General features: G+C 52.5%; 1 protein-coding gene and 1 long non-coding RNA gene across 2 annotated transcripts; one reads left to right on the top strand and one right to left on the bottom strand.

Annotated features, from left to right (window-relative positions):
• TRPV3 (transient receptor potential cation channel subfamily V member 3) lies at positions 1 to 26,909 on the top strand. Its single transcript, XM_057536091.1, has 17 exons — positions 1 to 94; positions 1,631 to 1,751; positions 6,245 to 6,349; positions 6,525 to 6,611; positions 7,536 to 7,690; positions 8,475 to 8,651; positions 10,910 to 11,050; positions 13,207 to 13,487; positions 15,601 to 15,777; positions 16,717 to 16,875; positions 17,601 to 17,702; positions 18,744 to 18,817; positions 20,780 to 20,945; positions 22,343 to 22,409; positions 24,134 to 24,408; positions 25,434 to 25,546; positions 26,743 to 26,909. Exons 1-17 carry the CDS (start codon positions 10 to 12, stop codon positions 26,870 to 26,872), a joined length of 2,415 nt encoding a protein of 804 aa, XP_057392074.1. The 5' UTR covers positions 1 to 9; the 3' UTR covers positions 26,873 to 26,909.
• Positions 15,848 to 20,915, bottom strand: LOC103015297 (uncharacterized). Its single transcript, XR_450573.1, has 3 exons — positions 20,831 to 20,915; positions 18,018 to 18,136; positions 15,848 to 16,172 (listed from the first exon to the last, which is right to left on the bottom strand). It is a non-coding gene; the product is annotated as an uncharacterized LOC103015297 (long non-coding RNA).
• Positions 26,910 to 27,841: the final 932 nt, after the last annotated feature.

Below are 27,841 nucleotides of genomic sequence, written 5' to 3' on the forward strand. Positions count from 1 at the left end.
ACAGAGAAGATGGAGCAGCCGGCGGTCATGGATAAGAGACGTAGGGGACCATTCGACCCATTTTTCAGAAGGGGAAACAGAGGCCCAGGGAGCAGTAAGAGACATGCCCTCCATCCCTCTCTTCCAGTGTTGGCCCAGCCCAGACTTTAGCCCCACAGGTCATTTTGGGCTGAGGGAGGTGGTAAAGGCGGCCCATCCTTATCAGGCAGTGACTGTGGATATGGCCAGGGACCTGCGTGCTGACAATCCTCTCCCAATAGGATGCTTAAGGCCTCCTCAGAGCTCCCTGCCTCTAGGTGCCTACACTCCGGGGCACCCCCTGGATGACTTTCCTCTCCCAAGATTGCTCATGTTTAGTGGAGTGGGGCGCGCGGGCAGGGGGAGGAGGCTCTCCCATTTCCAAGCCTCACTGCAGTCTGAAGACAACCGGATCCAGACACTGCCTCCAGGGGGCTCTCCTATCTGGGTCAGGATCACCAATGGCCCCAGCTCCACCCAGCTGGGCTCTTCTTACAGAAATCACCGCCCCGCCCCACTGCCCCAGCTCCCTGTGACTCTGAGGGAGTTCTCTGAGGGTGGCTCAAGCTGAGAATGGCCCCCGCTAACTGCAGAGTCACCTCCTGTCCCCACAGCCCTTTCCCCTGCCCACCTCTTCCTCTATGGCCAGCCCACCTCCCCGCTGGCCCCCACGGCAGCCTTGTCCTGGCCTCTGGTCTCCTCCATCTCCCTTGTGCTGTCTCCTATAGGACCTGGCTCCCTCTCACGTCCCCACTGTCCCCAGGTTCAGCCACAGCTCCTGCTCCAGGCCCAGCCTGTTCCCAAGCCTCTTACTGCCCACGGGTCCAGCCACACCAGCTCCTTGCCACTCGCCGAACTTTCTTGAGCCCTGGTCTTTGCTCAGGCTGTTGCCTCTGCCTGGACAGCCCTCCGCCCAACAGAAAGCTCGAAGTTCCCCTCAGTGTCCTTGGAAGACGTATCAGTTCCTCTTCCCAGTACCTCCCTCCAAGCCCTGCATGGGGTCCAGCCCTTACCGAGCATCAGTAAAGCAGGTCTGGACAGAGCAGGCTGGGGCTCAGCTGCTCCCTCCAGGTGGACAGATAGCCATGTGGCTGGTTACACTCAGCTTTGGGTGGGGGAGAAAGATGATCAGTGTGTTAGTGGCAGAGAGCGCGAGGAGGGTGAGAAATTAAAAAACTGGAGCGGCCTGAGGCTGTGCTACTAGGAGCATAGTGTCTAGAGGAAAGGAGGTGACAGTCCTGCTCTGTCGAGGAGAATTCTAAACACAAAACCTGAGAAGGACGTTGAAAAAGCAGAGCTAATTCTCAGGAATCCACCTGGAGATTGGTGGGGCTGGAGAGGATGTCTGGAGAGAGGTCAAGGGCATGGTGATCTCTACCTGGAAGCTCTGCTGGGCTCTCCTAGGACCCATAGGGGCAGAGGTGCTGAAGCAGGGAGCAGGGGAAGCTGCGGGGACAGTCTCCCTGTCCCTGAGAAGGGGTGGTGGCCTGGGAAAGCTGAGTGATCTCCCCGTCCTGGGGAGTATGAGCAGGAGCCATATGGTGCTACACGGGGGTCTGAAGCTCCTCTCTGTCCCTTCAGCCTGAGCATCTGTGCTGTGGTTGTGTTCCAGCCATGGATGCCCACCCGAAGGAGATGGTGCCTCTCATGGGCAGAATCGCCACTGTCCCCAGTGGGAACGTTACCATCCTGCAGGAGAAGAGGCCGGCAGAGATCACCCCCACCAAGAAGAGGTAGGAACGGCAGGTTCAGGCCCACGTGCTGCGCTGTGAGGGGCACAGGAGGAGCCTGGCACCTACCTTCAGGGACCCCTTGCCTGGGGCGGACCTGAGAATCTCAGTCTCATCTGGGGTGGCCTGGTGCCCAGCCAGGTATAATGGGGGGTGTAGGGGGGACAGCACTGCATACTCTGGGGCTGAGCTCGGGAGGTTAGTATGACTGGAATAATGAAGGGAGGTCTCCCTGGAGGGCCCAGGGGCACCAAGGCAGGAACGTTCAGAAAGGCTCCTGGGGGAGGTGGGGAGTTGCTGGAGCCATCCTTGAGATAAGGAGCAGAAAGGTGGGTGGAAATTCCAGGTAGCAGGGACCGCCTACAGCATACATTTTTCAAGTCCACTGGGGGTCTCATCTCCACTGGGTGCTTAGCCAGGTAATTCAGGCTCTCCAGCCCCACCTGTGTAAGCGGGACACCAGCCACGGCACCGGCCCATAGAGTAACGGTTAATTGCAATTGTGCCAACAACGTGCTCGGCACGGCGCATGTTGGCGCTGATAGTGTTTTGTTACCTTGAACTTTGTCTTCATTGTTGTCGTCATTGTCACTCCCCAGGGCCCCTGGGAACTGCACAGGGCTGGGACGGTTATGACTCCTTCCCAGTTGAGGACGCGGAGGTGGCGGGAGCAGAGAAAATACTTCTCCGGGGTCACAGCTGGCCCCTTAGCTGCCTCCATTGCAGTAACCCCCTCAGCCAATTCGGTGCCCCTCAAGCTGAATGCCCCTCCTTCAACCCCGCGGCGCTTCCCTTGGACCCGGATGGGCCCCCCGGGTCTACATTGGCCCATTTGCCCTGCCTCTTCAGCCCCTGTCCCAGGCCCCTTCTTGGGCCGAGTTGAGCCTGGTGCTTTCCCTTCTCTTGATTTGAATAATAATTGCTGAGGCCTTTTGTGCACGAGGCGGGGGGCTGGGCCCAGGCTGGGGAGACTGGGACACGAGAGAAAGAACACCTGCCTCTGCTCACAGTCTGGATGGTGAGAGGGGCCCCAGGGAGAATGTGGGGAGTGGCCTGGAGAGAGGGTGAAGTAGGTGGGGCGGGGCCTGAGGAGGGGCAGGTGGTTCTGATTCTGCAGGCATGTCGCTGAGGAGCTGGTGTTACAGTGGATGGTGACAGGTGGACAGGAAGGGAGAGGGCAGAGGCTTGGGGCAGGAACCAGTGAGGAATCCCATGCGACTAAAGTGCCGGCTGGGTGAGGGTGTCTTTGGGGGGATAAGTCCCACTGGGGCTGGGTCTTGGCAGTCAGTTAAGGACATTGGACAATTGGGGGTAGTGGGGAGCCATGGAGGGATTTTGTGTGAGAGGGAGGGCATGGCAAGATTTGCATTTCAGAAAGGACACTCTGGGTGATCTGTGTGGGTGATGGATTGGAGGGGCGTCTGTTGCGACTGTTGCCCAGGTGATAGGTGGTGAGCCTGGTGGTGAGGGATGGAGAAGCAGGCACAGATCAGAGAAGTATTAGGATCGTGGAGTCTGCCGGATCAACTATGGGAGGGGAGGGAGAAGGAGGACCGAGAGACATCCCCTTCCTCCGGTGGGGGGACCTGGAGGGGTGATGGGGCATCTCTGACATGAGCACTTCAGAGGAGCAGGAGCAAGGTCAGGAGGAAGGAGCCAAGTTCAAGTGTGAAATGTTGGCTGAGAGGTGCCAGAGGCTCATTCAGGTGGAAGCTCCATCCTGGAGCGCAGGAGAGAAAACTGGGTGGATGTGGAGATCAGACAGGTGTCGGGGGCCCATGTGGGAAGCCTGGGTCTGGGAGGGCTTGTCTGGGTAGGAGCAGAGATATCTTGGATCTAAGCCACCAACACTGCCCTCCTGCCTCCTTTCCCCCTTCCCTCCCCTCTCACTTTCCCAGGGGAGGTTTGGACCTCAGAGAAGGAAGCCACCAACACTGCCCTCCTGCCTCCTTTCCCCCTTCCCTCCCCTCTCACTTTCCCAGGGGAGGTTTGGACCTCAGAGAAGGACTGAGGACAGAGTTTCAGGAAAATCCCAGATTCTTCCTGCAGTCGGGCTGCCATTCTGAGCCCATCCTGGTTCATGAACTTAGTTCCAGGGTCAGCTCTCCCAATGGCCCCCGCCCAACTAAGGGCCTGGTGTGAGGTGTGACCTTTGTCTCATGAATCCGTGGTCCCTTCTCCTTCCCAAGGCTCTTTGAGGGACCTCATGTGCCTACTTCTCCCCAGACCCCAAAGGTTTGGGCATCTCCCTCAGAACGGAGTATAGGACTTAGGTTTAGAAAGAAAAAGAAAAGAAAATATTATGTGTCAGAAGGCAGTTCTGACCACTAAGGAAATATGTACTAATGGGGGAATTGAAGGCACCAAGAAATCCAGATTGGGGAGAAATTTTTGGACCTGGAGCTTTTTCTGAAGCATCATGCCCCTCCCTGTGAGTGGCTGCTATGGTTACCTCCCCCTGGGCGTCACCTTGCCCTGGGACACAGACACAGGCCATGAAGGCTGTAGAGGCACTGACCTTGAAGCTCAGAGCACTTGGGCTTTTCTCTGGACAAAGTAGGAGAGATAAGCTCCTCCCCAGGCCTGAGTCTGCCTGGGGATAGTTCTCTGCCTTCAAAGGAACAGAAATGCCGGAGGAATCGTACAGAGCTGCCTGTCTGCGCATGTGAATTAACAACACCCAGGTGGTGGTGCCTTTCTGGCTGGGTCAAAGTAGGAATAAACAAACAGCACCTGCTGCAAGTCCGGAGCCAGGATGTCACCTGGCCAAGACCTTGCTGTCTGCTCATGCTGGTGGATGAGATAAGGCACATGCAGTGGCAAGTAGGGCAGGCATGGGACAGGCCCTCATGGTCTAGCAGCTCCCTGTCCCAGGAGTTCGGTCCTTACATACAGCTGGGTCCTTTCCAGCTCAGCTCTCACCATCCACCTTCCCAGCCACTGAAGTCCTCCTGCCTCAGTCACAGCCCTCATCTTCCTGTTGAGGGATGCAACTTCCCAACTTTTACAGTTTAAGGGTGTGTTGGTCTGTCTGCTTATTGGTCTCTCCATCTATCCACCTATCTACCCACCCAACTATTCATTCCTCAGACAGTCATCCATCCATCCATCCATCCTTCCAACCATCCATCATCTACCTATCCATTCATCCATCCACTCATCTGTCCAACCAGCCATTCTTTTTTCCACTCATTTATCTTTCACCTATCCATCCTTACACTCATCCATTGTTAGGTCTTCCGAGTGTCATGACAAATGTTGGGTTCTAGAGAATTAGGACGATGCAATTGTAGTTTCTGCTGTTGAAGAACTTACAGCCAAAGGACAGTGGGTTATTGCCTAGAGCAGCGATCCCCAACATTTTTGGCACCAGGGACCGTTTTTGTGGAAGAAAATTTTTCCAAGGACCAGGGGGAGGATGGTTTCGGGATGATTCAAGCCCATTACATTTATTGTGCACTTTATTTCTATTATTATTGCATCAGCTCCACCTCAGATCATCAGGCATTAGATCCCAGGGGTTTGGGACCCCTGGTCTAAAGCAAGAAAAGCAATGGCCTCACTGTGCTATAATCTGGTCTGATCCTTGGGGCCAGTTTTTACCAACCCACTGGAACAAGAGCTTTGTGAGGGGAGGAATTTTTGTCTACTTGTTTACCACTGTATCCGCAGCTTCTAGAATAGTGCTTGGCATATTGTACATGCTCAGTAAATATTTGTTGAGTAAATGCACTACTGAACCCAGATAGGTAGGGTGGGATGGAGGTCAGGGCAGGAGCTGGACCAATTGTCCTGGGGAAACACCTGCAGGTATGGGAGTTGGGCTCTGCCTGGAGATAGTCAGCAAATTTCAACCAGGATGTTCTGCTAGCAGATGTGTTTGTAGTCGCAGGGTCAGAGCTGCCATAGTGGTGTGGGGACAACTTTGGGGTGGCAGTTCTGGGGTACTGCAGGGGTGCAGGGAAAGGTGATCTCACAAGATGACCTCTGATGCCCATTTCAGCTGGACAGTCCATAAGTAGACAGTCCCGGAGCAGCACGGGCTCCAGAGTCCAGGTCTTGAGGATCATCTAGCCCAATCATTTTCCATCCGGGTGAGGATACTTGGCCCAGAGAAGGCCAGTGACCGCCTGGGGTCACACAAGAGGAGAGGCAGAGACAGAGCCAGACTAGAACCCAGGCCTCGGGCTACCAGCTAGGGGCTTGCTCCTCCCTTTGTCTTCTCTTTTGGAAGAATGATTTGATTTTAGGTCAGGTCAGAAGGTTCCTCTTGATAGGCAGGAGACAGGCAGGTGGGGGACCAATGTATCAGTGAGCCTTGCCCTCACGCCATTTGTGCCCCATTTCTGGACTAGCTCTGAGCCTTCCGGGCTTGCCTGGGCCTGACTGAGGGTGAGCACTCCGTGAGGAGGGCGCCCTCGACAGTGGGGTTGCAGGACACACAGGTGGACAGGCCCTGTCCCAGCTCTAATGGCCTTGCTTGGGTGTCCCCCCAGTGCACACTTGTTCCTGGAGATAGAAGGGTTCGAGCCCAACCCCACTGTCACCAAGACCTCTCCCCTCATCTTCTCCAAGCCCATGGACTCCAACATCCGGCAGTGGTGAGTACTGCGACCCGCCAGCCTGCCAGCCCCCACCCCTGCCCTGGCCGAGCCCTCAGCTCCCGCGGGCGGGCAGTGACTCGCCCTGGGCCACACAGCCAGGCCTGCTTGTGGCAAACTACCATTGTCCATTAAAAACTTGTCCCTCTCTCTGTCCTCCCCATTCCCCCACCAGCCTCCCGGGCAGCTGTGATGACATGGATTCCCCACAATCTCCTCAGGATGACGAGACAGAGACCCCATTTAATCCCAGCAGTCCCAGGTGAGCCTGGCCCTTCCCCTCCTCCCACCATGCCCACCAGGCAGGTGCCCGAGGGACAGGCACCAGGACCCTGCAGGAAAGAGAAAGAGGCCGCCAATCCTGGGGCGCAAATGTCTGGGCCCATAGCTATGGCATGTAGGTCATTTTTGGGGGGAAGGGAGTATTACATCTTATAAAAGTAATACCCATTCATTATAAAACATCCGGACAACAGTATGCAGCAGAATGAGAACTTAATGCAATGCCACGTACGTAAATTAAAAATACATGCATGTAGGGGACTTCCCTGGCGGTCCAGTTGTTAAGACTTTGCCTCCCAATGCAGGGGTGCTGGTTCCATCCCTGGTAGGGAGCTAAGATCCCACACGTCTCGCAGCCAAAAAAACAAAACAAAAAGAAAGAATGTTGTAACAAATTCAATAAAGACTTAAAAAAAAAATACATGCATGTAGCCATCAAACATCAACGTGCATTTTGCAAGAACACATACAAACAAAAGGATACACATCACGCATTACCGTGGCTGCCTATTTGGAGTGTAAGGGTGGGGAGAGAGATATGAAAAATATTCAAACAACACAAAATATGAAAGTGAAATTTCCCTTCCTCTGATCTCATTCTTTCGAGGTAATCATGATGAACAGTTAGGCACGTATCTTTCCTGATCATTACTATGTGGATCCAAAGATACAGTTTGATAAAATGTGCTTGCATTTGGATTAGAAGCAGGGCAGCTCAGGGCAACACGAATCCCAGCACCTCCGCCCACCCCCCAGCACTAAAGGAGGGGATTTCAGGCACTGTGACAGGCACGTGCAGACAGTGGGGGCTGACGCCGAGCCCCCTGTAGGCACGGTGGCTTTGGAGGGGTAACGGGAGACAGTGGTGCATGTGTGGCGAGTTGGAAACGTTTTCTGGCCTCAGTGCAAACCTGGCCAAGCAAGAGCAGAGGCACAAAAAGAGGTGGCTGAGGAAACACATCTTTGTGGCTGTGTCGGAGGGCGGCGTGGGACAGCTGCTGGAGCTGCTGATGGAGCTGCAGGAGCTTTGTGAGCAGCGCCGCAACCTGGATGTGTCCGGTCAGTGGCTGGCCCGGGCAGAGGGTGCAGGGCTGGGGGTCCTGCTCGGCTCCTGCTGTCCACCTACCCACTGCCCTCCCTCCCCGCCCTCCAGTCTTAACTGCTGGGCTGGCAACTTCGAACCTGATTCTGAGGGCAATGGGGAGCCATGGAAGGGCTTAGACAGGTGATGGTGGAGGATGGGGGTAAAACGGGAGAAGGCCTCTGCTCAGGCAGAGTTGGGACCCCAGCGGCGGGGCTGGGGAAGGGGGAACAGCTCTTCCGGGAGCGGCACTGGTGGGACGCAAGGACGTGAGGAGTGAGTCCCCGGTGGTGCCATTTGGACTTGGGAGACTTGGTGGCTGGTGGGGCCCGAGCTGTCTTGGGGACCAGGAGAGTAGCAAGTTAAGTGGAAGGGGGTGAAGTCTATTTGTAGGAAACCGGGGTGTGGGGTGGTGGGCTGGAGATTTCTGAGCTGGACAGTGGGAAGCCAGGCAGTGGGTGGGACTGTCCCCCTACCAGGGAGACGGTGCAGAAGGTAAAGAGCAAAAGGTCTCTGATAAGCCTCTGGGCAGCTCACCGAGGAGAAGGAGGAGCCGGCAAGGAGGCGGGAGGAGGAAGAGCTGGCCAGGGCAGAGGGGAGCTGGGAGCTCGGGGCAGGGAGCTCCGTGGAGAGCCTGTGGCAGGTTCTTGAGGTCCGAGGCTGCAGCCGCCACACCCCGGCCTCCCTTCCTCCGGGCCGGGAGGGCCAAGGGCAGCCGGGGCCCCCCTGTGCAGCGGCTCCATCCTGCGACCCTGCCTGCAGACTTCCTCATGCACAAGCTGACGGCCTTGGACACGGGGAAGACCTGCCTGATGAAGGCCTTGTTAAACATCAACCCCAGCACCAAGGAGATCGTGCAGATCCTGCTCGCCTTCGCGGAGGAAAACAACATCCTAGACAGGTTCATCAACGCCAAGTACACGGAGGAGGCCTACGAAGGTACCCGCCTGCGGGAGGGGCTGCGCAGACAGCGATTTCTGGCGGTGGTGGGGCACAGGCACTGCTGTCGTGGAAGCCCAAAGCGCTTAGTGTGGTGCCCGGCACCTTCCTTCATTCTGCAAACAATCTTGACCACTGGCCGCGTGCCAGGCAGTGTTTTTGGCCCCAGAACACAGGAGTGAACAAGACAGATGAAGGCTGCTCTTCTAAGTAAGGAAATTTTAAAATTGATGAAAAGAAAATTACAAAAAAACCAAAAGATAATGTCATCAGAAGTAATTGGGGATGGGCAACTTTAGTGTGGATGGTCAGAGAGGTAACCTTTGACCCGAAGCCAGCACAATGAGAAGGATTCAGAGCAAAGCAAGGGCAAAAGCCTGAGATGGGACTGAGCTTGACACGGCTGAGTGATGGCAAGAAGGCTGGAGGGCTGGGCAGGGCCAACACATTAGTAACTATTAGTATCGTCATTATCCTCATCATTATTAACAGCCCCATTTGGGACTCAGCTTTGTGGCTTCTCTCTTAGGTGGACCGGAGAGGGGGCAGGGAGACCAAACTCAGGATAGTGTTTCCCTACTCAGGATGTCTGCTGTGAATAACCAGTAAGGTGTGTCTTTGAGTTCTTGGAGTCAATAAACATCCCACTAGGGTCTTATGACGTGCTTGTGTCAAAAATGATTGGCCCAAGAATAACTGGATGCCATCTTATGGATATGCCAAGGGTGCTAAACATCTCAGCTTTTTGCAGGTGGGAGTCTGGCTTGGGCCCTTAACTTTTCTCGTGGGAGACAGTAATTTTATTTGTATTTATTTATTGCCATTATTATTATTTGTTTTTGCCAGTCTGGTGGGTGAAAAGTATTAACTCATTAGGTTCAAATTTTCATCTTCCAGATTACCAGTGATTCCAAACATCTTTCATTTCCTGTACTGTCTGTGTGGACTTTCTTCTCTGTGAGGTGCTTGTTAATAATAGTTCCTCAGTTTTCTTTTAGGTTGTTTGTCTTTTTATTGATTTGTAGGAGCTCTTAATCCATTATGGACTTCTAAAAGCACATTACCTCTTTTATACGTCTCAAATATTTCCCCCAGCCTATCACTTGTCTTTTAACTTTCTTTGAGATGTCTTTTGAAATACAGAAATTTTTAATTTTTATGGAAGCAAATATGTCAGTTTTTTCTTTATGGCTTCAGAATTTTGGCTTTTGCTTAAGAAGGCTTAAGAGGGTTTTCCCTCCAAAAAGGTTAGTTATTAACAATTTTCCAATTTTAAAAAATGCTTAGTTCTTTGATCCACCAGGACTTTGTTTTTATGTATGACATGTTGGCAGCTCTTTGGAAAATGCTGTTTCTGGTGTAATGTTCTGAGACACCCGGCACCCGCACCCCCAGCCTTCTGGTCCCTTCTGTCTGGAGGTTCTGTAGGCTCCACCAACCGTGTCTATGTCCCTCCCCCACCCCCCTCCCTGCGGCTTCTCCCCTGTTCTGTTTCTCAGTCACCAGGGCCTCATCTACCCAGCACCCAGGCCAGATGCCTGGACCTTACCTGAGACAGCCCTTCTCCCCCATCCCCAGCAGACCATCCTGAGGACTCTTTCTCCCAAGGATCTTTGGGTCCATTGGATGGACAGCTCTTCCCAAGTCTGGGCTCCTTCTAACACATCCTCCAGTTTTGCAGCCAGAGTGCTTTGAAAATACACATGTACAAAACCCAAAACTCTGATCATGTCACTTCCCTGCTTCAATGCCTTCTGTGCCTTCCCATACCCTTTAGGATAAAGTTTTAACCTCTTAACCTGGCTTATGAGGCCTTGAGTCAGCCCCATCCAGCCTGGCTAAGCTTACCCGGTCCCAGTTTAGAGGCCACTCTGGGAAGCCCCCCAACCCCTCAGGCTGTGTTAAGAGCTCCTCTGGGTACCACAGACCCTGCACCTCCCCGTATCATAACGCTCAATTCGCAGGGAGACTGTGAGCTTCCTGAGGACAAGAATCAAAACTGCATCCCAAGGGTCCTGCTGTGTCCCCAGTGCCTGGCTTTGGGGCACAGAGCAGATGCTCCACGAATAATCCTTGCTTCCACGCAAAAATGAATGAAGCAAAGAATGAAGCTGGGCGACACAGACCAGACAGGCAGCTAGTATTTCTCCACGGTTTGGTGGAGGGTACAGAGGACAGAGAGGGGAACAGGCCAGAGAGGGTGTGTCATCCCCGTCCCAGCCGCTGAGCGCAACCGCCCACCCCTGTCCCGTCCGCAGGGCAGACGGCGCTGAACATCGCCATCGAGCGGCGGCAGGGAGACATCACCGCGTTGCTCATCGCGGCCGGCGCCGACGTCAACGCCCACGCCAAGGGCGTCTTCTTCAACCCCAAGTACCAGCACGAAGGCTTCTACTTCGGTGGGTGCCGCCGCCCCGGGTTGGGGTCCGGGGGCGAGAGGGGCGGAGGGCGAGGCGGGGCTTCTACCCGTACAAGCGCTAGCAGGCAGGGGAGACCCCACTGCCAATCTCTGCTGGCTCAGTTGTGTCCGAGGCCCTGGAGGACAGAGCCGGGACCAGGGAGGCGGCAGGGGCAGATCCACCTGAACAGGACCGCCAGGCTGGAGACCGGCACTTGGGAGGATGGGGAGCCTGCATTCGGGGAGTGTCACCTGGTGGTGTTAGAGGACACACAGACATCCACCTGAGCAGCCCCCTGTAGGGAACATAGACCTGGGAGGGAGGGCAAGGAGAGAGCCCTAGTTTACAGGTTCTGAGAAGGGAAATGACTTGCCCCAGTGTAGTAAGGAGCGGATGTAGGCAACCTGCCTGCCAGCTCTGGCCTCTGTCCCCTGTGTCCAGTGCCTCTCAGGACTGCAAACAGGGGTCAAAAGTAAGAGGACAAAAATTCCCTGACTGACACTTTAGGGAGACCAAATGCAACTGGCGTTAGGCCATCCCGGGTGAAAAAAAATTTTTTTTTAATGTGTAATTTAGATACAGTGAAGTTCACCCATCTTAACGTACACTTCTGTTCATTTCCACAAACGCGTACAGTTGTGTAGCCATCACTGTGGTCAGGACAGGGAACAAACAGCTCCATCACACCAAAAACTCGCCTGGTACAACTTTGTAGTTAACGCCTCCTCCTTGCCCAGGCCCTGACTGATGGCCACTGACCTGTTTTCTCTTCTGGATGGTTTTTTAGTCAGCAGGACTAGATGGGTCTGGGTGGCCTTGAGGACAGGGTCTTGTCCAGTCAGACCTGGCTGGGAAACATCTGTTGGGTGGGATGAAGAGAGGTGACAGGATGGAGATTGGGGGGGGAAGCAGCAGGAGACCTGATGTCCAGGCCTGGTTCCGTCCCCGGTTTGCTGTGTGACCAAGTGTGAGTCACTTGCCTTCTCTTTTCTCAACTAACATTGATTGTTTACTATATATACCAGGCACTGTTCTAGGTATTTGAAATATATCTGTGAACAAAACCAAGATCTCTACCCTCATGGAACTTGCATTCTAGATGGGAGAGAGACCATCAATAATGAATATAATAAATAAGAATGTTATGTAATATGTTAGAAAATAACAAGTGCTATTGAAAAAAATAAAAAGTAAAGCAGGGGGGACTTCCCTGGTGGTGCAGTGGTTAAGAATCTGCCTGCCAATGCAGGGACAAGGGTTCGATCCCTGGTCCAGGAAGATCCCACATGCCGCGGAGCAACTAAGCCCGTGCGCCACGACTACTGAGCCTGCGCTCTAGAGCCTGCGAGCCACAACTGCTGAGCCCGTGTGCCACAACTACTGAAGCCCGCGCGCCTAGAGCCCGTGCTCCGCAACAAGAGAAGCCACCGCAATGAGAAGCTCACGCACCGCAATGAAGAGTAGCCCCGGTCCACGGCAACTAGAGAAAGCCCGTGCATAGCAACAAAGATCCAAAGCAGCCAAAAATAAAATAAATAAAATAAAAAAATAAATAAGTAAAAAAAAAAAAAAAAACGACAGCTCAAAAAAAAAAAAGTATTAAAGCAGGGGAAGGAGATCAGGAATTCTGGGACAGGAAGGAGCTGGGTTTCAATTTTAAAAGGGCAGTTAGGGTGAATGATTCATTGAAAAGGTGACATTAGAGCAAAGACTCACAGGTGGTGAGGTAGGGAGTGATGCACGTATCTACGAAAGAGGGAACAGCCTGTGCAAAGCCCCTGAGGTAGAAAAGTGCCTGTGTGTGCTCGAGGAGAAGGAAGAAGGCCATGGTGGCTGGAGGGGAGTGAGTGAGGGGGAGAGGAGGAGATGATGTCAGAAGATGTAGGGCCTTGTAGGCTGTCATTGGAATTTGAGCTTTTGTTCTGGGTGAGGTGAGCCTTATGTATTAATAGGATGAGTCTGGCTTCTGTGTTGAGGATAGTGTTGGAGGGCCAACAGGGTAGTAGCAGGGAGACTGGTTAGGAGTTTGTTGCAATGATCCAGCTTCAGTCTCCCACTCCTGCTGAGATGGGCAGGATAAGCCCCATTCCTAGAACTTGGGGAATCACCACTCTGGTCCAGGAGAGAACCGAGCCCCTGTGCGCCCCCTCCCCCAGGCGAGACACCCCTGGCCCTGGCAGCCTGCACCAACCAGCCCGAGATTGTGCAGCTGCTGATGGACAACGAGCAGACGGACATCACCTCGCAGGACTCACGGGGAAACAACATCCTCCACGCTCTGGTGACGGTGGCCGAGGACTTCAAGACGCAGAATGACTTCGTCAAGCACATGTACGACATGATCCTGCTGAAGAGCGGCAACTGGGAGCTGGAGACCACGCGCAACAACGATGGCCTCACGCCGCTGCAGCTGGCCGCCAAGATGGGCAAGGCCGAGGTGGGTGAGGCCTGGGGGCAGGCGGGAGGGCGCAAGGCACGCTCCCCAGAGGCCCTTCTGAGTGGCCGACTGCACAGAGCCACGGACAGGCAGCACGTGGGCGCACCCTCTGGACTTCAGGCCCTAACATTCTGTGTTTCTGTCTCCTGCCCTGGGACCCCCTTGCCGGGGCCAGAGTGGAGGAGTCTTAAGGCTGCGGTGACTCATGCTTTGTGGCGGAGGATTCCTGCATGGTGAGGCACCCAAGCGGAGGAGGCTGAGTGTCTGACCCTGGGGACCTTCAGCCTCTTATGAGGACGGGAGTCCCCGAATGTCTGCTCTGGATCCAGAGCCAGTTGGCTGGTGCTCCCTGACACTGGAGAGACCCCAGCCCGTCTGTCAGGTTGAAACATTGAGCCAAGTCCCCAGCAGAGTATGTGGCTGCTCGTGGCTCTTTGTGCACTTGTGTTGTGGCCGAGGAACTCAGGTTAACTGGGAGCTTGGTGAAGACTCAGCTGGGGTGGGCTCCCATCTCTCTCTGTGGTTGGAGCCACGGCTTGGCCTGGTTTCAAGGTCAGGACTCATCATGGCAAAGCTGCCCCTGAGCGTCCACATCTTGAGCCCTGGGAGGGGACCATGGCTCCTGGGAGGCTGCAGGAGGGCACTGGGTAGGGTGGGGACTGTGGAGCCATCACAGCTGTGCCAACCTCAGGGCAACTGATGAGGGAGGTGGTGCCCCGAGGGCCTTGGGTCCCGTCCCAGTGCTCAGGGCTGGTGCCCACAAGGGACCTTTTCATGCTCTTGTGGGAGGAGGAAGGGATGCAGAACAGCTTTGACAGAGGAGGAATTGTGTGCCTGCCTCCCCCATCTCCTGCCCACCCCAAGGACACAGCTTCCTGGGGGCTTTGAGGAGAGTCAGACTGTGGTCGCCAGTCGGAACTTTCTCCAAGGACCACTGTGCCATGTGTTTGTCCCTGGGGAGGGCCCAGGGATGAAGCTTCCTGCGTGGAGCGTGGCCCCCTGACCCCTGGTTCCCTAGAGGATAATGTGTCCCTCCACCCACGCCCACCACCTCTCGCCAGTCTTGGGAAGTCGCCTGCACCCTTCCTGGCCCCTTCTCTCCTTCATTCAGTGTTCTTTGGAAACTTTTCCGGATGCTGCCCAAGTTGGCCACTGTGCTGGGAGCAGAGGGTGCAGTGATACTTGAGACACAGACCATGTCCTCGGGCTCGTGTAGCCTGGGGCGCAGAAAGGGGAGACGTGCCTTATCCCTGGGAGCTCCCTGCCTGGGCTGTAGAGACTAGGCTCCTGTGCGAGATGAGATGGGAACCCCACTGGGTCACATGAGATCAGGGCTCTGACACTGTCCTCCCCATTAGGACCCTCCTCCTGGGCCTTGGGTTGGTGCCCCAGGAAGTTCTGCCCCCATCTTATTGTACCCAGGGCTCGCTTTCGGGAACTAGTGAGCTCTCCATCTTGCCTGCACTTTGGAACCACCCAGGAAGCTTTACAAGATGCAGATTCCTGAGTCCCACCTCCAGAGATCTGGACTGAGTTAGTCAGTGGTGTGGGCATTCTAAATGTTCCCCAGTGACCCTGACATGTAGCAGAGAGCAAGCTCGCTGACCTAGAGAGTGGGTCCCACGGGCCTCTCGGAAAGGCTGGTGTCATGCATCACCCCCTGACTGGCCAGAGCAGTGAGCCAACCAACTGGCAGGGTCTTGACTGAGGGTGGGATGGGGAAGCTGGAGAAACTTGCAGCTGCTTCTCAAATCCAGGCCAAACAGAAATTATTTCTCAAAATTGTCAGTTCCTGGATTCTTCCCGGAACAGACTCCCCAGCTGGTGCAAGGATGTGTGAGCTGACCGTGCAGCCCTCCGAAGCGTGCAAAAGGTCTTCACGCCTCTTGTCTCTGGTATTCACAATGCCTGGTGTGACGGGCAGGTCAGCGAGCTTTGCGCCCATCCCACAGATAAAGCGGGGGCCGGGGGTCACAGTGACAGGCACTCGGCCCGACTCAATCCACCCCTGGTGGGAGCCTCTTCCCAGGCCCTGTCTGCCTTGGGCAGGCCCAGCGGTCTTCGCCCCAAGCCCTGTCCAGAGGCTGATGGTTGTTACTCTTCCTGTCCCCAGATCCTGAAGTACATCCTCAGCCGTGAGATCAAGGAGAAGCGGCTCCGGACCCTGTCCAGGAAGTTCACCGACTGGGCCTACGGGCCAGTGTCGTCCTCGCTCTACGACCTCACCAACGTGGACACCATGACCGACAACTCGGTGCTGAAAATCATCGTCTACAACACCAACATCGATGTGGGTCTCCCGGGTGGGCTGGGGAAGGTCAGGGGGTAGCAGGCTGGGCCCCAGGCCAGGGAGGCCCTGGGAAGACCCCTTGCTACTAGCCAGACATGTCTGCAGCCCCCATTCCTTAGCCTTAGTGGGCGGGGCCTGGGGTGGGTGCTGGGGCCACATGTTCCCAGCTGACCTTGTGGTGGGGGTCTCCTGGCCACATAATCCTGGGCAGGGTTGGGGGGGGGTGTAGATCTTCTCCATCTTGTTTCCCCCCAACTCCTTCTATTGGTTCCATATGGTCAGGCTTAGAATCCCCTCTTCCCCCAAACCTGGTCCCAAATAAGTGTCAGGGAGTACACAGTTTGAGCAATCAGGGAGGCCTTTCTGGAGGAGGCATAGCTGGGAAGTCAGTGAGGCTGAAGGAGAAAAGAGAAGATCAGCAGCGGGAAGTTTTTGGCTCTTGGAGGAAAGTGAGGCAACACATCTTTCACATTTTACCAAGAGTTGTGCTTCCCAGAGCCTGCCTTGCCCGGGATCTCCCTGGCCCTCACAGCAGCCTGACTGGTAGGGCAGGGATTGAGATCAGTTTTACTGATGAGGAGGCTGAGGCCCAGAGAGGGTCAGGGGTTTTCCTGGGGTCACACAGTGAAGGAGGGCCCAGGAGGGGGCCAGACCCCAGTCGTGGCCCTGGCCTCCCTTCTAGCCCTCCCTCCCCACCGTGCCTCAGATCCTCTTGGCAAAAATACCAAGCTCCGTGGCGTTCGGTTGCTGTCTGGGTGCGCTGGAATGGAGCCTCAGGAGCCAGAAATTCCCCTCCCAACATTTCCAGCCAAACCAGTTCATTGCCCCCTTCTGCCAGGGGCAGTGCTGACTCAGAGCTTCCTTTGAAATGAGGGCCCTCCGAAAATGGTCCCTTCCTCTCTCTCATCTCCATGGTGACTGGTGCCGTTCTACCCCCAGAACCGGCACGAGATGCTGACCCTGGAGCCCCTGCACACGCTGCTGCATATGAAGTGGAAGAAGTTTGCCAAGTACATGTTCTTCCTGTCCTTCTGCTCCTATTTCTTCTACAACATCACCCTGACCTTCGTCTCTTACTACCACCCCCGGGAGAAGGAGGTAAGTGGGCCCCTTGAAGTGGGGGATGGGTTGGTCAGCATTGCAGGACCCTGGAGCCGCCCTATGTGCATGTGGGGAAACTGAGGCCCAGAGAGGCCAAGAGATGTGCGTGGGGTCCCCCAGTTTTCATGCTTCAACAGTGTCTTGGACACTGAATACGTCGCCAGTGCCTGGTTGAGCCCAACCCCAGGTGCTCAGCCCCAGGCTGACCCCTGCTGGGGGAGGGCTGCAGAATTAGGAGCCCCAGGCCCCGCCCAGGCTCCATGTCTAAATCTGGAGCTGGTTGGGTGTTTTTGCTGTGAGGACCATGGGAGGAAATGCGGGGAGGTGGAAGTCACTTGGAGAAGCATTCCCAGCACTCTGGGTCTTGGTTCCCCATCCATTACACGAGGCACGGTGTCTTGGCTTTAACTGTGTTATGAGGCCCTGTGAGTGTCTGGATACAGATGGAACAGATAAATGCCAAGAAGTGTGAGGGGGTTGTTAGCATGGATTGGATCGTGCTTCTCACTGCAGAATTCTGGGTTTCCACTCTGGGCGGGGGAGGCAGGAGCTGGGGGCTGCAGTTCCTTTTTGGCCCTGTACAGAGATCCGGCTTTGTGCTGACCTCCGGCCCAGCTCGAGGGTTGGGCACGTGTATGTGCATGGTCCCCCCGGAGGTGGCGCTACCCCTGCCTTCCTCACTCCCCGTCCTGCACCCATCCATTCCTCTCCCTTCCTCCCAGGCCCTGCCACACCCCTTGGCCCTCACATACAAGATGGGGTGGCTGCAGCTCTTAGGAAGGATGTTTGTGCTCATCTGGGCCATGTGCATTTCTGTGAAAGAGGTGAGTAGGTCACCAAGCCCCCCTGGACTGGCCTGTGAGGCAGGCAGGGTGACAGCAAGCTCTGCTACTACTGCTGGGAGACTTTGGGGAGGCATTTCCTTTTGAACCTTTAGATTTACATAAAGAAGCCAGCTTATCCTACCTACTTTATCTATCCATTCTTCCATCCATCTGCCCATCTATCTGCCATTTATCTACACTCCCAGCCACTCAGTGTCCCATCTTCCCTGCCCCTCCATCCACCCATCCAATCACCTGCCCTCTCTCATCAACCCAGCCACTCATTCATCCATTTAAACACCCACTCATCCTTACCCACTGTCCTTCCATCCTTCATCCAACCGTCTTTCCATCTGTTTGTCAGTCGATCTACCCGTTCATCCATCCAACCGACGAATCAGCAGGTATATTCTGAACACCTTCAATGTGGGGCTCTGGAGGAGAAGATAAGGATGGAGGGAATCTGCCCTCTTTGAGTTCATAGTCTGGTAGGGATTTCAGATGGACACAAATAGCTAGACTTTAACATAGACTGTGAAAAGACCTGATGTTGGGCTCAGACCCGTGCTCAGAAGAAGAGAGATGACTTATATTGGTGGGGGGGGAGGGGGGCCAGGAAGGCTTGAAGGCAGAGATGGCGCTTACTCTGGTAGGGGAGGGTTGGCATGAGGACACTGGAGAGAAGGTATTACAGGACAGGTGTGGGGAACAGCATGAACAAAGGCTCAGAGGCTGGAAAGCTACGCCATATTTGGGGAATGGCAGGTAACTGTATGGTTGTGCTGCTTTGTGGGTTCTGGGGTGATTACGGGGGTGAGAGTAAGAGACGTGAGAAGATCAGGGGGAGCACCCACTCTTACCCTGGGGTTGCCTCTGTCCCCCAGGCACAAGTCCCCTTCCATATCCCTCACCTGGGCTCTGGCTGGGCCTTCACATACTTCCCTGTTCCTGAGTCTCAGTCCTGGGGAAACCCCCCCTTCCCCAGATCCTCCAGCGAGGGGCATGAAGAGGGGGCAGCTTTTCTTTCCTTTCTGGCCTCAGGGCATCGCGATCTTCCTGCTGAGACCCTCAGATCTGCAGTCCATCCTCTCGGATGCCTGGTTTCACTTTGTCTTGTAAGTAGGTCTGTCCCCTTGGTCACCACCTCACAGGCAAGGCTAAAGTCCTGTATGATGGCTGCTGTGTCCCTCTGCAATAGCCACCCTACCGTGTCACCCTGTCCCTGTCATTTTGCCAAGTCACATGGCCAGGGACCTCCTCTCTCCTTTCTGGTAAGAGAGGCACACAGATGCCCATGGAGAGACCAGAAAACGCTGGGACAGTGCCCACCATCTGGTTGCAGGGATAGCAGACTTCACCCCGCCACAGAGCCCTGGGCGGCAGCCAGCACAGAGAAGGCGTGTTTATTTTTTATGAAGGGACATTCCAGGCCAGTTCCTCCTGGCTGTTGTTTTGGACCCTGGCAGGTCAGGGCTGGAAGGTACTTGAGAAATCATCGAGTCTCATCTTTAGGCATGAAAACCGAGGCTCAGAGCAGGGAAGTGAGTCACGTAGAGTCAGGCAGAGCTTCAGTCATGAAGCTCAAGCCAGCCCAGTTTCCCAGACAGCCTCATCCCAAGCTTGTGCAGGGTTGACTACTGTAGGCTCTAGCCAGAAAGCTCAGCTCAGCAGCCTCTCTGAATGAGGTCATGTGAAGAGGATTACGTAACCCCTGTCTCTAAATAAAAGGAGGATTATGTAACCCCTGTCATGTGCAGAGGATTACGTAACCCCTGTCTCTAAATAAATAATGGAAAAGGATCTGCAGCTTGGGATGAAGAATGTTAGGCTCCATGGCTCTGTAGACCCCACCAAAGGCCCTCTTCTGAGCATTTGGGAGGCTGGGTCTATATAACCTTGAATCTTGGCCTGATGTTTCCAAATACCTATTAACAGCTTTATTAAGTATGTACCTGCCTTCCAGAAGCATGAGCTAAATTCTTCATCTCTTTGGGCAGTATCGGGGCCCCCTGATACTGCAGTGAATGAATAGGCCAGGTGCAGCACTGCCCAGGGTGCAAGTCACGCATGAGTCTGTCAGCTTGGAGAAACTGTGACGATTCCAGAGAAAAATCCATTTGTACAGCCACTGGCTTTGGCAAAGACAGAAGGCACCAGTGCCATGTCCTGCTCTTCTGCTTCTTCATTGTTTTCTTAGTGTAGAGGAACGTGTAAACATGCTTCCTCACTTCAGTCCCAAATGCCCTGCTCACCCAAACGTTTGCTTTTCACTGCACAAGAAAATCAAAGTTGCCTGTGTCCTAACTTTAACTAGTTAGATATTTTGTAATTGTGGAGACTACCTGATGTTATAAGCAAGAGAGGGTTTCTATCCAGATGTCTGCATAACTGATGGTGTTACACACTGTTTAGGAGTAGATTTTGATCTTGTATGTTTGGTACATATTGTACTTTAAACATTTCAAATTGTGGTATAATACACGTAACACAAAAGTTAAACCATCTTAACCATTTTAAGTGTACAGTTCAGTACTGTTAAGTACATTCGCATTGTTGTGCAATCTCCTTTTAGCAAACCTATTATATAGCATGTATTGTAGTTTTTTTAAGGATTTTTCAAAATAGGTTATGGGGGACTTTTGTTATGATTGACTTTTGAGTATAGATGTCAGCTTTTGTCATTTTGGTTAAAAATGCAATCATTCACCACATCCTCAGTCTACCCCAGTGTACCCCAACCTATGTGGGGGTCAGAAATCACATGGGTGATTTAAAAACCATACAGCCTCCTGGGTAGCACCCTGGGCCTTATGAACCAGAATCTCCTGGGCCCTGGGGATCTGTATCTTTAAAAAGTCCTTGTCAACTGCAACCAGCGCTGACTTGCATCTAGCAATGCAGTCTGCAAGGCTGGATTTTAGACGTGGTCCAGCAGATCTGGGGCAGCCTTATCTGTCTCTTCAGCACCAGCCACCAGGGTAACCATTCAGGATTTAAGGGAGGTTGGAGGATTTGGACATCTTTGCCCTGATGCCAAGAAGTAAGTAAGGCCCTTGTCTCCTGTGTCTCCTGAACAGTTTTGTCCAAGCTGTGCTTGTGATACTGTCTGTCTTCTTGTACTTGCTTACCTGCAAAGAGTACCTCGCCTGCCTCGTGCTGGCCATGGCCCTGGGCTGGGCGAACATGCTCTACTACACGCGGGGGTTCCAGTCCATGGGCATGTACAGCGTCATGATCCAGAAGGTGTGTTGGGGCTGCCGAACGTCAGAGATGGGCAGGGAGGGCCTTCCGAGAAGACCCATTTTTCAGATGGGGAAATTGAGGTCTGGAGAGGAAAAGAGACTTGCCCAAGAGACAGGCCACTGTTCTTTCTCCCAAATACCGTGGTCTCCCTTTGCCTTTGGTCAGGCTCTCTAGGAGGGAAAATATGTATATATAATATGTTATATATATACACGTAGATATGTTTATTATATATGTTTACCATATAAAGGATGTGCAGCACACACGTTACAAACAACAATAAAATATACAATGCCTTTTGTTGTAAATTCCACATGGCTAGTTGAGTCTCACCGAATAATTTGTTGATTTTGGTTGAACTCATATCTGTTTGCCAACTTGTGGTTGCAATTGACAAGTGAGTGTTGTGCTAGCATAAATGCTGATATTTTCCTCTGCTTTAAGGAGTAAGATGAAAGGGAAACAATGAAGACTTGTGTTGAAACTGCATTTGTTTGTCAGTGATGCTGAGCCATTTATCTGCTGAATTGGATAATAGTTTTCAAATACTAGAAGAATATTTCATCAATGTATTTGTGCTATTCCCGCTATAACAGCTACAGATAGGACACATGTTTAAAGTTTAATCTGCCTTAACATTTTGTCCATCGTTGTCTTAAGTCTAGATCTAGATGATCAACAATCTCTGATTTGTAGCTTTTACCAGTCTCCATGGTGTAAATATTCCCACCATGGCTGACTTCCAGCTACCAATGTGATGTCACTGAATACAGAATTGGGAAGGGATGCACAGTAATGCACCATTATATAGTGTTTCCACCATATGGTTATGATAGAAATAAATAGCCTTAAAAGCCTAGATAATTATAAAATGTAGTAAAGTCACTCGGAAGTGATGAGTTTTGAACATTTATTATCTTTGTTTCTAATGCAATTTATTTAGTTATAAGTTTACACAATTTCATTCTTAGTCATGGCTGTGTTTAACAACGAGCTCAGAAAATTCATGAAAGTGAGACAATCAGCTCTTGTGAGCTGATGTGAGCTCGGCCCAGCACACTGCGGCCCCCAGGAAGTGTGAGGATTCCAGATGTGAGTTTCTATGAGGAAAGGTGCTCATGTGCAGCCTGAATCAGCAGGGACAGAAACAGACTGTGTTCTAGGAGGGAGGAGGGCGGAGAGCAGGAACAGAAGAGAAGTCTTTCTGGAGGAGGTGGGCCCAGCGCTGAGCTGTGGAGACAGCGTCAGGAGGACCTGGTGAGGGTCACAGAAGAGTGGCCCGAGTGAGGGCATGGTTAGAGTGCGAACCCGGGAGAGGGTGGGAAGCAGTCAGGAAATCAATGTATAATGAATATGTGCTCAAACCTTACCCTTGAATTGCGTTTCTTTCTTTGTAGGTCATTTTGCATGATGTTCTGAAGTTCTTGTTTGTATATATCGTGTTCTTACTTGGATTTGGAGTAGGTAATTGATTTATAAATAATAGTAACTCCCTCATTTGTAAAACACTTTATACAGATGTCAGCATGGCAAAGCACACAGGAGCCTCAGCAACAATTACATCGGCCACCAGTGGAACACTTTCCGTGGTTAGCATTTCCCAACCATTATCTCTTTACTTCTCGTGACATCTTGACCAAGGGGGGGTCATCATCGTCCCTGACCATGAGGGTACTGAGGCTTAGAGACTCCAGGATTTGAACTGGTTGCTTTTATCCAACCACCCTGTGTGGTATGCCTCCCACCTTTACATCCATCATCATATGCGGCTCTCACAGCCTCAGATAGGCTTGGCAGGTTTTCGGCCCCATTTTACAAATGGAGAAGCTAAAGTCTGCAGAAATTTGATTGATGGTCTTTGAAAAATAGGAGTAGAGTTAATGCATTGAGATAACCTCCTTTGGCCCTCCCCATCACATTACTGTCATAGTTTGCTGCAGATACATCTGTGAGAGCCTCTGGTCTGCTGGGACCAGGGATGGGAAACCCCTCTTGAAAACCTCTCCATTTACACCTGGAGACTGTCATACAGAGTGGTGTAAGTCAGAAAGAGAAAAACAAATATCGTTTATTAACGCATATATGTGGAATCTGAAGAAATCGGTATAGATGATCTTATTTACAAAGCAGAAATAGAGACAGATGTAGAGAACAAATGTATGGCTACCAAGGGGGAAAGGCGGGGTGGGATGAATTGGGAGATTGGGATTGACATGTATACATTATTGATACTATGTATAAAATAGATAACTAATGAGAACCTACTGTATAGCAGAGGGAACTCTACTCAGTGCTCTGCGGTGACTTAAATGACAAGGAAATCCAGAAAAGAGGGGATGTGTGTATACATATAGCTGATTCACTTTGCTGTACAGTATAAACTAACACAATATTGTAAAGCAACTGTACTCCGATTAAAAAAGAAAAAACCTCTCCATTTACAACAGAGGGAACAGCATAACCTGATTTTATTTCTAACCTCTGCATAAAGAGATATTTTATTTTCCCAAACCAGTTTTTTTTCCCCCTAGTTATCATTGGCATTTGAAGTTAGGCAACTGTTCCCATCTGTCTGGTACCTTTTCTGGGTCACAGTTTGCTTATTTATTTGGTCCTTCACTTGCTTGTTTATTCATCTATCCATTTCCTCCCTGATTAATTTGATCATTCATTCATTCATCCATCCGTCCATTCATTCAGTAATGAGCCACTGCTGTAGTGCGTTGGGAAGAAGAGAAGAAGAGTCCCAGGCCTTGACCAGAGGTCTTGCCACAGAGCATTAGGAAGAGACTCAGGACTTCCCAGTCTTGGGGGAGACAACCCAAGCTACAGGAAGTTGGGAGCTCAACGCCTGGTTGAGGAGCCAGAGACACACGGATTATAGATTGTAATTATCAACTGTGCAAGCCCGTGATAGATCAAGGGCTGAATGGTGGGGTAGAGAGAAGCGTTTGGGCTTTGTTAGGCAGAAAGGACTTTCTGCCCTTTCTGTCAAGGCAGAGCACCAGCCTGATGAAACTTCTGGGGGAGCTGAGGCTGGAGATGTAATTTAAATAGCCAGAGAGAAGGAGGCAGCAGGCCTGCAGTCTGTGTGTGTGGGCATAGGGGTACATGCAGGCATGCACGAGTTTATTGGGTAATTAACCAGACAGAGAGGCTGCAGAGAACACCCTGTTATGTCTTCCCAGCCCTGGCCTCACTGATCGAGAAGTGTTCCAAGGACATTGAGGACAGCAACTCCTTTGGCAGCTTCAGCGACACGGTGCTGGAACTCTTCAAGCTCACCATAGGCCTGGGTGACCTGAACATCCAGAAGAACTCCAAGTACCCCATCCTCTTCCTGTTCCTGCTCATCACCTATGTCACCCTCACCTTCGTCCTCCTCCTCAATATGCTCATTGCCCTGATGGGGGAGACTGTGGAGAACGTCTCCAAGGAGAGTGAGCGCATCTGGCGCCTACAGGTGACCTTGGCAGGGTCTTTCTATGGGAGCCCTCACGGGGGCTCAGTTCAGCACATGGCACCAGTGGATCTGGGGTGGGGCCTGGAGATCTGCATAAGCTCCCTGTGCTTGGCCAGGCTTGAGGAAGCTAGGTTTCTGGGGCATGAGGTCTAGGGGGTGTGGCTGGACAACAGCATGTGTGAGAGGAACTCAGGCTTATGGGTGTGCTCTGCTCAGAGTCAGTGGTGTGATCTGTGGATGTTGATGCGTGGCCTTAGGTTGCATTAAGAGGAGTAGGTATAGGACAATGTCCTTAGGTATGGGACAATGGAGGTGACAATTCTGCTCTCCTTCAATACTCCTCACATGCTATGGGCCTTACACACTGAGGACACTAACCCACAGGATGATCCAGAGGCATGTTACACGTCTTACATAAATGGTGTAAGAAGAGCGTGACAGCTCCTTCAGATATCTGCAGAGCTACTTGTGAAAGGGGGAGCAGCTTCCTTCTCTGGTCCAAGAGGCGGAAATGAGGTATATGGGGTAACAACAGGGAGAAAAGCTTTGATTTGACACAAGGAAGTTACTAATGATTAGGGCCTTCTTAATTGGATTGTTGCTAATATTCAGGAGATGTTGGACAAATTATTGCCGGGAAAATTGCCGAGGGGACTCTAAGCCTGACATGGGGCTAGGACCGCATGATGTCCTCCTGGACACTCCCTTCCTGGTGGGATCCCAGGATCCTAACATTTTCAGTTAGGCAGCTCTGGACTACCAGAAACATTGTTTATGTGATGTTTAAAACAATTTGAACGCCTTTCCCAAACTTACTGGGTGTTCATTTTTGAATTCTGTAGGTTAGCCAGATCCTCAGGATCTATGCATTAAGCATTCCACGCAGGTGGAGTGGGCTGTTTGGTGGTGTGTGCACGTGTGTATATGTGTGTGTGTGCACGCGTGTGGGCGCATCCACGCTCACACGGAGTCGTGCTCCTGGGCTGGCTCCTGAGAGATGCACTTAGGCTCGTTTATGTCCCCAGAGAGCCAGGACGATCTTGGAGTTCGAGAAAATGTTACCAGAATGGCTGAGGAACAGATTCCGGATGGGAGAGCTGTGTAAAGTGGCAGAGCAAGATTTCCGACTGTGTTTGCGGTAACAAAGGGAGAAGGGCCCTTTGGTGATGCTTTTTGGGTGGGTGAAGAGAGATGAGTTGGTGAATGTTAGCGAAATGGTGCTGCCATTCACTTGCCGGACCACGGCACGGTCTGTTCTGCCTCCTCAGAAGATGGAATTTGCTCTTTCGGGGTCCCTGGCCCTGGGATAGACTTTCTAAGCCTCAGAAGGGAGAAGGAGGAGACTCTGCCCTTTTGAAGGTGCCTCCATGGCCTCCCCCTGCCCAGTGTCTGCCTTAGAAGAGATTTGCCAGCCTGGCACTCTTTGTCCTTCTGAGAGGCACGTTCTGTCACAGGCAAATGGAAAGTGAGACAGCTACTTTTGACAGATGTCAAGCTTTTTGATTTTTAAAAAAGTACTTGAACGTGCCCTGACCATCTTTTCTGATGGGTCTACCTCTTCCTACCCCCTGTCTGACTGCCTGACCCTGCAGACTACCTTCTTGGAGTATAATTGTACCTTGACCTACTTCTCTGGCTGAAACCCCTCCCCGCCCCGCTCTGCCCCAGGAACCATCATTTCAACTATAATAGTTACCCTAATAAATATGTCTAATTTTGACACCCTCACTCTAGAGATGTTCTGTGAATGTGAACTTCAGCCAAACTATCGTCTCCAGTTACAATCCAGCACCTTAGACACTGCCCACTCTTTTGGGTTCTGAACCCAAATTTTTTATAAAAAAATTTTTGGCCACACCCCGCAGCATGTGGGACCTTAGTTCTCCAACCAGGGATCAAACCCCTGCATTGGGAGGAGGAGTCTTAACCATTGGACTGCCAGGCAAGTCCCCTAACCATCTCCTCTTAGTGCAACCTTAACCCTAGCTGGACTTCACGCCCTCACATCTTCTCAGCCCGAGCCTGCCCCACTCTCCTTCCTTCCCTCCTTCTCCGTGGGCTGCCTCCCCCGAGTCAGGCACAGCCCCTGCTGGCTGAAGATGTCCCCTTTACACCTCTCTGAGCTTCTGGGTCCCACACCCTGGGAGGAGACTGATCCTGGAGGCCTGGGGAAATGGGGATTTGGGCAGGTTTCAAGCCTTAACAACGCTGATATGACCACATGGGGCAGGAGTGCTCCTGATCCCTGTGGAGGACACCCCAAACGCTGTGCTGCTTGTTTGCATTTGATGAGGTGCACCTGGGGAGTAGTGAGAATGATTATCACACCCGCAGGATCAACGAGGTGAAGTGGACTGAATGGAAAACTCACGTCTCCTTCCTCAACGAAGATCCGGGGCCCGGGAGACGGACAGGTACCGCTGCTGTCAGGAAGCGTGACACCCACTCCTTTCTGACCACGTGACCCCAGGGACACCAAGTCGGAGGGCCGTGATTTTCCCCATCTGTAAAATGGGAGGGTTGAATTAATTCCTTCCAGCTCTACCGTTTTCTAACCTGAGCTGGAATAACTTCTAAGGCAGGTGGTGGACTGAGACCTGGAGGTACAACTTGCAGAATGCTGTTTCTGTAAAATAGTGTTTTTTGTTTTTTGTTTTTTTAAAGCAGATTTCAACTAAATCCAAGATTCTTCCAGGAGCAACAGCAAAACTACCCTCAATGCATTTGACGAAATGGATGAAGTTCCGGAAACTTCAGTGTAGAAGCAGAACCCAGAGCTCGTGTGCATGTGGGCCGTCTGAGGCTGGAGGCTGGGTCCTGGGCTTGGTGCTGCGGGCTTTGCAGAGTGATGGAGACTGGCTCCACCTGTAGAGACGAGGAAAGCACCCGCATGCTGGACGGGTGGCTGAACCGAGGGGCAGTTGTCAGTTTGAGTGGGAAGCACCCTGGACTTTGTTATTCGGCAAAGAGTTTGTATAAACCCACGGCCAGCAGTCCTGAGCCTGGGAGTCCCAGGAGTCCCTGAATCCTGGGTGAAGTCTCTGCATTCACCAACTGCAGGTCGATTTGGGTGGGAGAGAGGGTGGCAGGGCAGGGGCGGGGGCCCGAGGAGCAGGGAGAGGAGTCTTCTGCCAAGGTCCCCAGCCCCAGCCTGCGCTTTCTACCATTTCCCTTATTGTAACTGGGTCTCCTGAATTTAAGGGACTCTTGATCCATCCCAGAATGTGCAGGGGACTGAGCTAAGCTGGGTATCCTGGGACTGGAGGAGAATGAGCTTCTGGAGCCTTCAGGGAGAAGGAAAACACCCTTGGAATGAGTGGCCTTTGTACTCAAGGCTCAAACTGTCTCCAGCTGAGACGTTTCTAGTAGCATAATTAACACAGGGTTTTTCTTTTCAATAGAGAAAGGCTTTTTCAGTTTTAAATGAAAATGA

This window comes from Balaenoptera acutorostrata, chromosome 20 (genome assembly GCF_949987535.1).
Source record: "Balaenoptera acutorostrata chromosome 20, mBalAcu1.1, whole genome shotgun sequence".
Lineage (NCBI taxonomy): Eukaryota > Metazoa > Chordata > Mammalia > Artiodactyla > Balaenopteridae > Balaenoptera > Balaenoptera acutorostrata.